General features: G+C 46.5%; 1 protein-coding gene across 1 annotated transcript; it reads right to left on the bottom strand.

Moving 5' to 3' along the window:
- Positions 1-9,711: 9,711 nt before the first annotated feature.
- LOC113140139 (E3 ubiquitin-protein ligase TRIM21-like) lies at positions 9,712-13,741 on the bottom strand. The gene is made up of 2 exons (XM_026323881.1): positions 12,879-13,741; positions 9,712-11,612 (listed from the first exon to the last, which is right to left on the bottom strand). Exon 2 carries the CDS (start codon positions 11,601-11,603, stop codon positions 9,960-9,962), a length of 1,644 nt encoding a protein of 547 aa, XP_026179666.1. The 5' UTR covers positions 11,604-11,612; positions 12,879-13,741; the 3' UTR covers positions 9,712-9,959.
- Positions 13,742-15,573: the final 1,832 nt, after the last annotated feature.

The raw sequence follows: 15,573 nt of genomic DNA on the forward strand, positions 1-15,573 counted from the left end.
GAAGATAAATGAGAAAAAAATGCATGAACGTACGCGTTTATTTGTTGGCATCCATGGACAGAAGAGCTGGGACCTCATCTCATCTGGGACTGGGCATGTTTACAAAATGTCAACTAAATAAATGAATATAAGTTTTTACAGAACTGTATTTCTCTCCTGTCAACTCCCCTTAAACATCTCATGACCCCTCAGATTTATCTGGTGACCCTGTGGAGGGCCTCAACCCTTATACTGAATAATATCATGTAAGATGTGTAAGTCCCTGAAGACATTTTACTGCTGAACAAGCATTTTCCTTACCGTATTTTCTGGAATATAAGTCGCCTTTCTAATGATACCACTCATAGTCTAAATTAGTCTGTGAAGAACTTAGGGAGAATTCATTCACCTGTGTCAAGTAACGTTAATATTATCTTCAGTTCATCTAACGCTACTCGACAGAATGACTGTAAATATACACATAAAAGTCGCACTACAACCAAGGGGAGTAAAAAAAATGTGACTCGTAGTCCAGAAAATACGGTAATTCCTTTTGTACTTAAGTAGCTTTTTTTACTTGGAGTTAGGAGTATTTTGGTACAAGAGCTGAATACTTCAGCATTTTTCACGGAAAGGCCTTAGATCTGGAAATATTCCTGATTCTGTGTTTGTGTTTAAAAACTTTCTAGCTTCCCCTTTAGCCCCATGGTTTCAGACTGACGCCTCCGCTCTCATTTCCTGCAGTCAGGTCACTCGTTTGAATGATGTTTCATTGTTCACCTGCATGATTCAGGAAAAAAAGTGAAACTGGGGACTGTGGTCCTGACTACCCTCCGGTCTGACAGCACTGATAAGTCGTCCTCATTAGCCTGGCCTGGGATCAGTACACATTCACATTCAGATGAGTTCTGACCAAAGCCAAAGACTGCAGATTGGAGCGCGTCCCAGCAATGAAGGAAAAATCCCACGTCCTGCCTGCCAGCAACCAGAACACACAGCCGATGCAGAGATCAGATTCTTCTTTGTTCCCTTTTTTTTAAAATAAATCTCTGCAGACCAAACAGAGTCCAAGAATTACACTTGGCACGTCCAAGACGGGCTGGAAAGGCTTCAGCTGTAAACCGTAAGCTTTCAGTCAATCTGACAGACCTCCCAAGTCATCCAAATCTGCGTTCCTCCCTCCCCCTCTTAAGGAACAGTAAACTCCTGGGTCTGCGAGTTTTTGTGTTTAGCAGCTCAAAGCTTTCATGTTTTGGCACCAAACAGAACCAGGACAGAGCTGTGTAACCGGAGAAAAGAGAGTCGCGGTCATTGAAGCTTAATCTCCAGCGCACAATGGGAAACAAATGGCTGCCTCTCTGTTAGCCGCTGCTGCTGGATCACGTCCCAGGTCTCCTCGTCCTCTAGAGTCTGGCATCGTTTTCCTTCACAAAACCGCATCAGCAGAAAGAAAAGAAACGATAAACCATCCTCTGTTTACAGGCTATCTGATCACACACTGAAATATTCATGCACAACCTTTTTTCAAAGACAAAACGAGTCCAAACCCAAATTAGAAATCACCTCTGAAAACAAACAAAGATTTTATCAAAGACAGACACACAAGAACTAAATATGTGTGTGGAACCAGTTGTTTAAACCAGTATCGTCGTCCACAATAGGCCGTTACGGTGTTATCGTGCTTCTGAGCACTAAACACAAAGTAGAGCTGAGGCTCATGGGAATGTGATCGGTTTGTGTAAATTACAAAATTAAAGTTGTGAAGTGATGAAGGTGTGAGAGAAGGTCAAAGGAGCACTGAGTTCTTCCAGTGGTTTAGGGTTAGGGTTAACGGTTCTCCTAATCTCCAGATAAAATCGACCACTTTCACCTGACAGTCCCTCTGTCGGCAGCCCACTTCCTGTCCGGTAGTGACCCGACAGTCCCACTCACAGAGCTACGCTGTTAGCATCACTACAGAGGACTGGACCTAAATGTCTTTTGTTGACCAAAAATCCAAATCGTACCCAAGAGTGACCACACCTTCCGACTAAAACTAAAATACATTTCCAAACGAACACTGGTTTGGGATTTAGAGATGAGGCAGACCAGATCTGAAACTCTGAGGCTGCAGGTGGACCTCATAGGGTCAGAGGTCACTGGGTCAACAACAGGCATGTGACTCAGAGATTTCAACATAGAAAGGATCTGAAGAATCCTCAGAGCTCACAAATGGTTTTTCTCCTTCTCAGCCAGTGAGACATTCAGAGTGAGAAAACCTGAAGGATGAGGTGTTAAGGGTCATGTGGGACAGGAGACCCAAACAAAACCCGTTTAACAGAAACAGGCTCATGAGGACACAACAGGCCATATGACAGTTTTCCTGCCCTGACGGCTGAATGAACCTCCCCCTCACCTGATAAGAGACTTCAGCGTTGACTCATGTGGGCGTGTTTGTTTTGTTCTCATAGTCTCACTGGAGCCGAATGTCAGCTGACCTGCTGCCAACCCTCATTGCGACCTCTGCCCTCTAAAGTCAGGAGTCTCTGTACAGTCACACTTGGTACGACACTGATTCAGGTATTGACCAGAGCTGCTGAATGACACCAGGTGTTTAGAGATCAGCTGCATGATGGAGGTTCTGGAGGTCTCAGATAATGATCCCTGAGAACCTCAGGTCCCAGAGGCCCCAGGTGGTAATGTCATTAAACTCCAGCCCACTCCTGCCTTTTTCTTCAGCCCTGGCCTGTATAAAGACACTGTGTTGAAATCTAGCTTTAAAAGCTCTGCTCAGTTTCTGCTTCCTGCTGCCAGGTTGAGTGTTAAGAGTCAAGATGGGCACATCATAGATAACGTCTGAAAGGTGGAAACGAAAAGAGGTGCAGGGACCTGTTACAGCAGGATGGTTTCTGTGCAGTATTTCTGTTTATTTAGGACTGTCCATTTCTCATTTTGGAAACAGAAGCTGCTCATGAAGACTGTGTGATATGGACTGACGGACTCAGGTCTGTTCTGCTCTAATCTGAAGCCAGACGAGATCTGAACAGCTTCAGCCCGTGACACCTGAGCAAACATCGTTTCCTGCTGGAGACGATCCTGACCTGGGTGCAAGCTCAGAACCACAAGCCCGGCCCGTCTAAAGCCGAGGAGCTGAGCATTAACTCAGCCGGGACAGCACCCAGAGGTGACACGTAGTTCTGATTTTTCACTTGTTTTGAACAAGCGACCTTCTTTTAGAGACCTCACATACAACCACAGCGTGACTGAATGTCGGACACAACGAAGAAAATAAACGTCAGGCCAGAGTTTCCTGATTGCTGACAGTTCAGCACAAACTGGAGGTTTTTTCCCATTAACTGCAGAGTGTTGTGCAATCAGTTGCTGTGTGTCAGAAACACAAAACCAGCTCTGGACAAAGTCCAGGCCCAGAACAATCTTTGTACTTCCTGTCCTGTTGACCCTGCTGGTTCTCAGAAAATGAAAAAGGCATGAAAATAATTCCAGACGCCCCTTTGGACAATAAAAGAGTGTGTCCGTCCATGATGAGGAGCATGATGATGATGACTCAGGGGGTTCACAGAGTTGTGGACTTTGGCCCAAGGCCTGCTGGGAAACGTTTCGTGCATGAGGAAAAGATTAATGTCTGGAGTGACCACTGTGGATTCGCTGCTGACCCTGTGAGAAGGGCCGTGCACCAATCAGCTCCAGCTCCTCCATATCTGGGGGAGGAGCCAAATGTTCTGAGGTCGTGGTGAAAAGAGAAAGTTATTTCTAGTCTTTGCTAACATGCTGATGGGTCACTGCATTTGTTGGACTGGTCTGGTCTTCAAGAAAGAATAAACATGCTCCCAAGGCCAGCAACAACAACTGGTTGTACTGGGCAGCTCCCAGCTCTCAGTGTGTACAACTGGGAGTATCCTTGTTCTCTGAGTCTGTGCTGGCAGCAATTCTGAAGTTTAAGAAGAAAATGTTTGAAATGCAGTTTTAAATCACCTGACGTGACAGCAGGACTGGCCGTCAGTGAGGGACCATGTGAAACCAAAAACTGGAAGAAGGAATTAGTGAAAGTTTTTATACAGGTTTGATTCTCTGTCGTTGTTTTTTAAGGAAAATGTTTAAAACAGCTTCTCTCCGTTTTCTCTCTTCAAAGTCATGTTTGCAATTCTAAGAAGATTTTAGAATCAATGCCTTCCATCGGTCCGTCTTTAGGTTTTACGTTTTATTTTTAAGGACTTGGTTCTCACACAACTACATCATGTTGTTGCTGTATTTTCCTCCCAGCTCAAACACAAACAGTCCTGATGCTCCAGAGAACCTGCAGACGGCTCCGAGTCGTCGCCGTGTCTGATCAGACCGTTACATCTGCTGAGCTTTATTCACAGGAAGTCCTGTGCAGGAGGACGGTCTCGTGCTGCATGTGAGCTGGCTGCTGCTTCAGGCGAGTGTGGGCGCAGCATGTGCTGTCAGGGACATCACACACACATCACACACACATCACACACATCACACACACATCACACAGCCCACGACATGAATCACATTAGCATGTGAAAGCTCTGAAGCTCCTAATCAGGATTTTCTCTGTTCCTGTTTCTTCTGCTGATGAAACCGTCTTCACTCCTGGACTGGATTATCATCATTTAGAAACTGAATCTGAAGGGACATCTGAAGGACCTTTCACATGGATTCTAAACGGGTTTATGGACGTGTGTCCTTTATGAACCCTGGCCGGTCATGTGGTCACCTCTCACACGTTAACTTCCTGTTTGGAGGCTTCGAGACAGTATCCAGGTGAACAAAGCCACTGATTACCTGCCTTAGTAACAGACCACCACAGTCTGGTCTGATCCACAGGACATAGCTCTGTTCCCTGTGTCTGTGATGAGACAGAGCCATGTGACGCTCGGGGTCATAAAAACCACGACTATGTCCTTCCTGCTAACATGCAGACCTCAGATCACAGGGAACCAGAGCAGTGAGCAGTTCCCTGTGTCTTCAGTGTCTTCGTACTGACTGAAGAAAGTTTATCCCTCCAGCAGTTTACTGCACAACAAATCCACACTGAGCCTCAGTCATTCCTCTTTTCTAGTCCGCTCACAGTCAACGTCTGCCAGTCTCAGCCTGGATTAGCTTCTGCTCTGTCTCTCGGACTTTTTGTTCAAAAACGATAAAAACACATCAGGGAGACAAGTTTCCTCCTTCCAAGATCCCAGACCTGCAGATCTGTTAAAAGTGCTGCCCCAGGGCCCAGACAGCCAGAACCCTTTCCAGACTGAGGCCATCAGCCAGAACCCTTTCCAGACTGAGGCCATCAGTACCAGGGTTCTGTTTTTCCTCAGACTCTGTCTCAGACAAGAACCGTGATCCAGAGTCAGAGTAGCTGTGTAGCATGAGGACTGTGAAAATGACGAGTCGGAGGAAGATGATGTTCTGGTTCACAAACAGATTTAACCAAAACCAGATCCTTCTCCTAAGCTGCACCGAGGTCAGAGGTCACAGAAATGTTAGCGCACTATACTCACAGGTAAGGTCACAGGTCAGACGTGTGGGGAAAGGAGGTCTGTTTTACCCCAGAGGATTGTGGGTAAAGAGAGCAAAGAGAGAATTCGATGTCACATGACAGAGTCGATGATGATGATGATGAAGGCTGAACTCCCTCACTAAAAATAGATCAGGAGACTCTGACTGTCAGTTTAGTTTTCATTAAAGCGACTCTTATTATTTCTGCCTGATGTTCACATTATTTCTGTCACTCCGTCGCTCTGGGTTTGATCTCTGACCTCTTTGTTTTGCACTTTTGTTGCTGTGGTCTGTCTGCACACACACACACACACACACACACACACACACTTACATCAACATGGCTGGAAAAGCAAACACCATCACTTCCTGTTAACAGAACTCTGTAAAACCCCTCAGACCCCCTGGTCCTTCTCAGCTTCTCACCCCCAGACTGAGGCCCCACCCCAGCACCCAGCACCCCTCTCTCTGGAAACTCAAGCTGAGGGAATGTGTGTGGGAAACTCCACTGCAGCTCAGCCAAGTCCTCACTAATCCCCCAGAGCCCCCCATTGTGTGTGTGTGTGTGTGTGTGTGTGTGATGGCAGAGTGGGGGCCCTGAGTGAGCGAGCCCACCCATATTTCATGTTTTCTTGTTCTACACGGCTCCTTACTCGCCCCTCAGGAAGGAAATTCCACCTCTCACTCACCCAGACATCATCACGCTCCTGACCCATCACATGACCCACTGTGTTTTCTGAGGAGCCTACATTTCCCACAGTGCAACAGGCCACGTCAAGGTGTAATTATTGGGAATTCTTGACACGGAAGAGAAAAATGCTGAAGAGACAAAGGGTGTCAGGAAGTCACCCCGAGCCTGTTAGCTTGTTAGCCTGTTAGCTTCTTAGCTTTTTAGCCTGTTAGCTTGTTAGCCTGATAACATGTTAGCCTGTTAGCTTGTTAGCCTGTAGTGTTATCAGCTTTATATGACCTATAAATTTATACAATGAGAAGATAATAAGACATATTACTTTACTTTGACTCAGTATCTGAATATCCTGTTAATGTAGCCTGCACAGTACTGCAGTATTTACAGGTGAACAGTACTCCAGTATTTACAGCTGTAATGTGGAGAGAAAGTAATTTTTACTACTAATAAAAAAGAGATTTAGAAATATGTTTGAAGATGAATTTTTAATTTACACTTCAATATTTAAATCAAACTGCACAGACTGAATAAATATCAGTACTTTACACAAATACATGCAACTTGAAGTTAAAGTTTATACGTCTGAGTAAACAATAATTCAAAATAAACTGAGTATTATATGTTTTTAATGAAATCATCCATTTCCATATTGCACATGAATTACCAGCTGTAAATGAATTTAATTTATGTTGTTCATACATGCTGCTGCACTGGCTGTTTAAATCTTTAACACTGTCAAAGATGAAGTGATCAGTGTGTGTGACACACACACACACACACACACACAGAGCTGAGGTGTGTGTTGGACTGTAAACTATGAGTGTAATCTCAGTGTGTGTGTGTGTGTGTATTATCTGAGGATGGTGTGCTGGAGCAACAGCTCCCCCTGCTGCAGACCAGTGGCACTGCTGGTGTCTTCAGCCTGCTGTACCCATAATGCCATGGGGCATGGTGCTTGTTTCAGTCTGTGTGTCTCAGCCTCAGCAGCATATTTAACACTTTGACTTGAATCTGTGCTGATGGCTGAGGGGAAACAAAGCAGCTGCAGCAAAGAACAGACACATCTCAAAAGTGTTAAAAACCAAAATATAGAGAACAGGATCTGAAAAATGTATCATGAATCAGATTTATTGCTCAGTATGTTAGAAACACCAGGACCTGGACTATGGCAGAGTGGCCCTCAGTGTAAAAGTCCAGCCATCCATCATCTGTACCCCCTTATTCCTAACCAGGGTCCCAGGGATCAGCTGGAGCCTATCCCAGCTCTCTCTGGGTGAAAGGCAGGGGTCCACCCTGGACAGGTCCCCAGTCCATCACAGGGCCACATAGAGACAAACAACCTCACACACTCACACTCACTCCTATGGGCAATTTAGAGTCACCAATCAACCTGACATACATGTTTTTGGACTGTGGGAGGAAACCAGAGTACCTGGAGAAAACCCACACAAGCACAGGGAGAACATGCAGACCACACAGAAAGGCCCCTGATGGGTTTCAAACCAGGAACCTTCTTGCTGTGAGGCAACAGGGCTAACCACTAACCCACCGTGCTGCCAGGCCAACACCCACATGACTGAATTACTTATTAATTACTTAATAATTCCAACACCCAGCATCTCTCACTTCTTACTGCAGCTTCCTCAGTGTTGACAGCATTGGAAGAGAGGTTTCCTGGGCTCCTCACCTCCTAAATGCAAAGACACTGATTGACAAATCTCAACTGCACCACTGTCTCACTCAGTCACACACACACACACACACACACACACACACACACACACACACACACTACACTCCCATTCAAAGCTGCATCTCCACATGAATAACACCTCCATCCATCAACCCCCTCTCCCCCGCTCTTCAGACCAGTGTGGACGATGTGTGTCGGCTCTTCAGGAAGCAGAAGAGAAGGAAAGCACCAGGACCAGATGGGGTTTCACCATCATGCCTCAGAACCTGTGCTGACCAGCTGGCTCCCATCTTCTCTCTGATCTTCAACAGATCACTGGAGCTGTGTGAAGTCCCTGCATGCTTCAAACGCTCCACCATCATTCCCATCCCCAAGAAGCCAAAAATCACAGGACTCAACGACTACAGACCAGTGGCTCTGACATCCGTGGTCATGAAGTCCTTTGAAAGACTGGTGTTGGCCCATCTGAAGAACGTCACTGGACCCTTCCTGGACCCCCTGCAGTTTGCCTACCGATCCAATCGGTCCGTGGATGATGCAGTCAATATGGGGCTGCACTACATCCTGCAACATCTGGACAAACCAGGGACTTATGTAAGGATTCTGTTTGTGGACTTCAGCTCAGCATTCAACACCATCATCCCATCACTCCTCCAGAATAAACTCTCCCAGCTCTCTGTTCCTGACTCCACCTGTCAGTGGATTACAAGCTTCCTGACGGATAGGCAACAGCTAGTGAGGATGGGGAAATTTACTTCTGGCTCCCGCATCACCAGCACCGGCGCCCCCCAGGGGTGTGTTCTCTCCCCACTGCTCTTCTCCCTCTACACAAACGACTGCACCTCCTGTGACTCCTCTGTGAAACTCCTGAAGTTTGCAGATGACACCACTGTCATTGGTCTCATCCAGGACGGTGAAGAGTCTGCATACAGACAGGAGGTGGAGCAGCTGGCTCGCTGGTGCAGTCACAACAACTTGGAGCTAAACACGCTCAAAACAGTGGAGATGGTTGTGGACTTCAGGAGAAATGCCCCCACCCCCCCCCCTCTCACCATTATGAACAGCACTGTGGCACTAGTGGAGTCATTCAGGTTCCTGGGCACCACCATCTCTCAGGACCTGAAGTGGAACTTCCACATCGACTCCATCACGAAGAAGGCCCAGCAGAGGTTGTACTTCCTGCGCTAGCTGAAGAAGTTCAACCTTCCACAGACGCTGCTGACCCAGTTCTACTCAGCGGTCATCGAGTCGGTCCTGTGCTCCTCCATCACTGTCTGGTTTAGTTCTGCCTCTAAATCAGACATCCGAAGACTTCAGAGGACAGTCCGGACCGCTGAGAAGATCATCGGTGTTACCCTACCCACCCTCCAAGTCCTGTTCACCTCCAGAGTGAGAAAAAGAGCTCGGAAAATCACTCTGGATGCCACCCACCCGAGTCACCACCTCTTCCAGCTCTTACCGTCTGGCCGGCGCTTCAGAGCTCCAAACATCAAGACAGCCCGGCCAAAGGAAGCTTCTTCCCTCAGGCCATCCAACTCTTAAACTCGTAGCTCTCCACCATTCCCTTCCACCACCTGCACTATGACACTTGCACCTTCTTGCTCTTTGCACACCAATTAGTTCCCCTTTCATCCTGTTTCTCAGGTTATCTGTGCATTTTTCTCTTAGTCTTTTAGTTTTTTGTAGCATTTCTGTAGCATTTATGTTTACTGTTTGACCCTTTGTAGCATTTGTATTTATGTCTGTTTGCACTGGAGTACCCCCCCCCCCCGTACCAAAACAAATTCCTTGTGTGTGTGTGTGTGCACACTCACTTGGCAATAAAGCTCATTCTGAATCTTCTGAATCTTCTGAATAAATCAGACAGTAATGATGACATTAAACGTACGTATGAAAGTGAGTTGACACTGAACATGAACATTCAATATAAACATTATTTTCCTAAAGTAACAGTGAATCTGTTCATTTACAAAAATCACTGGTGATTAATTGATTTTTCTCTAATCTGTGAGTTTGTCTGGAGAATATTTACACAGTGGGTGGAAAATGGAACAATTTCATCAGTAAAGACATGGGAGGGTGAGTTTGATCATAAACTGATCAGACAGTTTGATTGAAAGGACAGATGATCAGAGGAGCAGAGTTTTTACCACCATAATCAGGACCAGGACTGAAGTACGGGTAGAGTTTCTCAGTGAAGGAGCAGCCAGTGAAGGAGTAGATAAGAGCTGCAGCATCTACGTCATAGAAGGAGACCAGACCCTCCTCATAATCCACAAACACCCCCACCTTCTCAGGACCAGACCCCAGGAAGAGACGGACTGAAGGGCTGAAAAGAGCTTTGTACTCATTTCCATTTCTCAACCATATAGTCCAGAAACCAAATTCAGGACTCAGTGTGATTTCTCCCTTCCTGTTGATCGACTCTCTGGCCACTCCTAAATCCCACTCAGTCTTTCCTTTGACCTGAACCTCAAAGTAAAATCTGCCTGAAGAGAAACTCTGCTTTCCTAAGACATTAGGACAACGTGAAAATCTCTCTGGGTTGTCTGGAAGTTTCTTTTCCACATCACTATGACTCACTTGTTTCCCATCATCAGACAGGATGAGCCATGGACTTGCTGTATGAGGATCCAGAGTCACATCCACTTCAAACTGCTGGACCCTCTTCAGCTCAGCCTTAACCAGCTTCTTCTTCTGTTTCCTGAGTGTGTCCTCCAGCTGAGCCACAGCTCTCACCACAGTCCCCTCATGTGATGGAGGACGGACTCTGACCTCTGTCCAGTCCTTGGTGGGTGGAGCAGCTTTCAGGGAGGAGAAGCTTTGGAGGAGGTGGAGGTGGTCTTCAGAGCGTGAGAGCTGCTCCACCTCAGTGCTTCTCTTCATCAGCTCAGAGATTTCCTGTTCCAGGTCTTTGATGAAACCTTCAGCCTGTTTCTCTGTACTTTCCTGTTGCTCTTCGATCTCCTGTATGAGCTGCTCCAGGCCATTCTCAACAGACTCTTTCAGAGCAGTGAACACCTGAAGACCTTCTGCTGTCTCTCTGTCTGCAGCTGCTTTACTGATCCTCACTAACTCTTTGAGCTCCTCAATCTTCACTCGTCTCTTCTGGATCATTTTCTGAATTTCAGCCTGTGTCTTCCCCAGCTCTGCCTTCTGTCCTTCATAACCTTCATTCAGAGGAACAAACTCATGTGTCCTGTGGTCTAAAACAAGGCAGGTCGTGCAGACACATGTCTGGTCGGTCTTACAGAACAGCTCCAGAGGTTTATCGTGCTTCCTACACATCCTGCCTTCCAGGTTGTCCACAGGCTCGATCAGCTGATGTCTTTTCAAGCCTGAAGCTGTCAGATGAGGCTCCAGGTGAGTCTCACAGTAGGAGACCAGACACACCAGGCAGGACTTCAGGGCCTTCAGTTTGGTTCCAGTGCAGACGTCACAGGGAACTTGTCCTGGTTTGGCAGCTTGTTGGTCTGAGCTGCTGCTGCTGGCTTTGTGTTGAGCTTCATGTCTGAACTCACCAACCATCCCAGACAACAAGGTGTTGATCCGCAGCTCAGGTCTGATGTAGAAAACCTTGTTACACATTGGACACTGGCACCTGTCATTAACATCCCAGTGTTGGTTGATGCAGTTCTTGCAGAAGTTGTGTCCACATGGTGTGGAGACTGGATCAGTGAACACATCCAGACAGATGGAGCACAGGAACTGGTCTTCAGATCTCAGACAGCTGGCAGCAGACATGTCTACACACTGAGGACAGAAGTAACAGGATTAACTCATTTCTCATAAACTCATTTTTCTCAGTGACAATATTCAGATTTTCAGTCGATGTCACTGTTTTTCAATGTCCATTTATTTTAGTTTCAGTTTTCTGAGACTCATTTATTGTGGAGGGGAGGGCTCTGAGGGGCGGGGCTAAGGGACCTGGTTACTCCATGTTCTGCATATAATTTGCATATTAAGGAACAAACCACAGCTCTTGTCTCACAGTTCACTCTAAATACTCTGCTGTAAACATCTTCAAGTACAGTTTCTATTAATAAGAATGTTATAGTTGATGTGTTTAAGGACCAGTCTGAGTAGTGAAAATATAAATCTGACTATGACAAATGTTATTATAAATATCTCAAATGTAATTACAGACAGTAGTGTGGTCCCATTAAATGTTAGGATGTTTTGCCATAGACGACTCTCGCTGCCTAGCATGACCTTAGACCAGCATGAATTCAGCTGGTGTTCCAAAACCACAAATAAGTCTGTCTCTGGCCCGTTTCTTCCACACAGAATTGGACTGGTATGAAGTTAAGTTTAGCTTTTACCCAGCTTAATAATGTTATACTGGTTTTGGCAGAGGTCTGCTGGAAAAAGTCCACAGCAGCAGGATCGACCAGTACAAACCCTGAGCATTAACTCTGGTGTTGAGGCTGCTGCGTATTTTGTGTTAAGGCACTGATGAGACCTTGTGCAGCAGCAGCAGCCACACTGGCCTCTGGACTGAGCAGGTAGTCGGCTCATTGGGGCGACTGCAGACTGTGTCAACAACAAGCCTGTTGAAATTGTCAATAAGCAGCACATGGTATTTATGACTGATGGAGACACAGATGTTTCCATGAAGGAAAGTGACCATTTCATTGATAAATGAACATGTTTACAATGATTGACAAGACTCTGGGAAATGACACAAAGCAAAACATTAAATGTGTAACTGTGATGCTACAGGAGCTGAGACAGTCCTCTCCTTCTTAGCCCCGCCCCTCAGAGTCCTCTCCTTCTTAGCCCCGCCCCTCAGAGCCCTCCCCTCCGCGCCAAAACTGTTGCGGAAAAGTGAAACTGAAAAACCTTTGGCATGAAAAACATTGTAAAGATTGTATTTTTTAAATTTATCAATGTCTTTTTCGGTACAAATGTTTCAATGTCAGTGTTTTATTTTTTAGTTTCTGTTTTGTTTTCAGAGGCAAAGTTTATTTTTCGGAGCCAAAGCTGAAGAGTCTCTGTTCCGGCTCCTTCTGTACTCACCAGTGTTTCCAAAGTCTCTGCTGTTTTGTGGACAAAGATCTTTGAGCTCAGTTTATTTTCCTCCACACAGAAACAGACTCGTCTCGGCTGCAGCTCTGCTCTGGTTCTGACTAACTTCCTGTTTCACCTGAGCCATGTGACGTTGGAGCTGCCCTGGGTTGCCAGTTCTGCCGCCTCATCCTGCAGCTGTGTTCTTTAGACGTGATTAGAACATCTGGCCCAGGATGAATTGACCCTTGAAGGAGACTTTTTACCTCTTTAACCCACTTTTCTCTGGAGCTGGAGTCTTTAGCAGCTAATTGACCGTGTTTACAAAATGATTTCAGTCCAAGGTGCAAAAACATTTGCAGGCTGAGAAGAAAACCACAGTGTGTTTCCAGTCCGGGACATTTCCGGGTGTCCTGAGGCCTGTTTGGCCTTGAACAGTCGGTCTGAGCAGTGACGGACCGACCAGCAGGAACAGCTGACTCCTCACAGTCCGCGCGTCAGACGCCGCTCTCGCCGCCGCCTCGGGTGACGTCATCGCGCCTCGTGGCAACGCGCATAGCAACCGTCTTCCCGCCTCTCCGGCAACAACGTTAGAGACGAGTCGCCGAGAGAAATGTCCACATTGAGCAGCAAAGGAAAGGTGGAGCAGAGAGGGAGAGAACCACACAGAGAAACAAGCGCCATGTTCTCCAGAAAGGGAGCAGGTCAGTCAGAAACAGCCGCTCAAACACACACACGGCCCAGCCAGCGGGGCTAACTCACTAGCTAACAACAGGGAGACTCGTTAGCGCCACCTGCCGGTCTGACCGTGACACACACTGAAGGGACTGGTGTGTGTGAGCTGTTTGGAAAGTGTCCATATGTTTGATGCTTGAACAGAATCACCTGAACATCCAAGGGGACTCTGTCACATTCTGGGTTTAGACGGTGCAGGTGACTTGTTTTGTGGGTCTGGACTTTTACATGTGGATGTGCCGTGGTCGCTGTGTTGCTGTACTGAGTTTTTGAGGGGTCACCCAGAGCCGGGACAGACCTTCCAGACTCAGTGTTGACCTGACATGTGAAGAACAACAACGTCATTTGTGCACAGTTTCCTCCAAAGCTGCTGGGTTCCCTTATGTTCCTTCCAGTTTTATGAAACAGACGCCTGTGATGATGAGGTCGGTCTTTTAAACTTTAACCAGTCGTCAGTTTGTGTCACTGAGCTGCAGCTTTTCCTGAAAACACATTAACACCTGATACTAAACTTTACATTAGACTCTTTCTGTGACATATTTATTTAAACTCAGCTGATGCTTTTTCTTTTGAGGATTCCTAGAAATGGTCTTAACCTGAGTAACGTAGACAGGTAGAATTCACTCTCAGCAGAAGGTTCGTTTCATAGTGGTGGAGCTTAAGTTCTCACGGAGTTGTAGACGTTCAAATTCCCATTTTTCTCAACACTTTGCAGACTTCTCATCCATGTTGGGCTAAAACTCAGCTTTTCTTTTGACTTTCTGAGATTTTCCAGGTTCTGTTTCCATCCTTTCCAAACCCCTCAGACCCCCTGGTCCTTCTCAGCTTCTCAGCCGCAGACTGAGGCCCCACCCCAGCACCCAGCACCCCTCTCTCTGGAAACTAAAGCTGAGGGACTGAGTGTGGGGAAACTCCACTGCAGCTCAGCCAAGTCCTCACTATTCCCCTGTAATGTGTGTGTGTGTGTGTTTGTGGTGCGAGGGCCCTGTGGTGAGCGAGCGAGCCCACCCATATTTCGTGTTTTCTTGTTCCACCCAGCTGCCCCGTTTATGTGTATTTAATGGCAAATCGTGACATCCATCCATCCATCTTCTTCTGCTTATGTGGGGCTGGGTTGCGGGGGCAGTAGCCTATGCAGGGATGCCCAGACTTCCTTTTCTCTGGACGCTTCCTCCAGCTCTTCTGGGGGCACATGAGGTGTTCCCAGGCCAGACGACATAGTCCCTCCAGCGTATCCTGGGTCTTCCTTAAGGTCTCTCACGATGTGGAGGAGCAGCAGCTCTAGTCCGAGCTCCTCCCACGTGGCCAAGATCCTCATCCTATCCCTAAGGGAACGCCCGGCCACCCTGCATAGGAAGCTCATTTCGACCACTTGTATCCAAGATCTTGTCCTTTCAGTCATGACCCAGAGCTCATGACCGTAGGTGAGAGTAGGAACATAGAATGACCGGGAAATCAGTAAATCCAGTAAATCGGTTCATTCAGCCACAGACTAATTCCTCCTAAAGCCAAGACTGAGAGATTCAGGAAGTCTTTTGTGTCCAAGGCCGTAAGACACACACTTACTTTATTACTTCATTAATTACTGTTACTATAATTTAAATAATATTAAATTGAATAACTTTAAAATGGAATAACTGCTGTAACAACTGAATTTCCCCTTGGGAATCAATAAAGTTCTCTTCTTCTTAAAAATCGAGAGCTTTGCCTTTCGGCTCAGCTCCTTCTTCACCACAGACGCTGCACTGACTGCATTGCTGCTGCCGATGCACCGGAATTCGTAACATAGAAGAGAAAAATGCTGAAGAGACAGAATGGGTGTCAGGAAGTCAGAGCCTGTTAGCCTGTTAGCCTGTTAGCCTCTTAGCTTGTTAGCCTGTAGTGTTATCAGGTTTATATAACCTATAAATTTATTCAATGAGAAGATAATAAGACATATTACTTTACTTTGACTAAGTATCTGAATATCCTG

This window comes from Mastacembelus armatus, unplaced genomic scaffold, assembly GCF_900324485.2.
Source record: "Mastacembelus armatus unplaced genomic scaffold, fMasArm1.2, whole genome shotgun sequence".
NCBI classification, from domain to species: domain Eukaryota; kingdom Metazoa; phylum Chordata; class Actinopteri; order Synbranchiformes; family Mastacembelidae; genus Mastacembelus; species Mastacembelus armatus.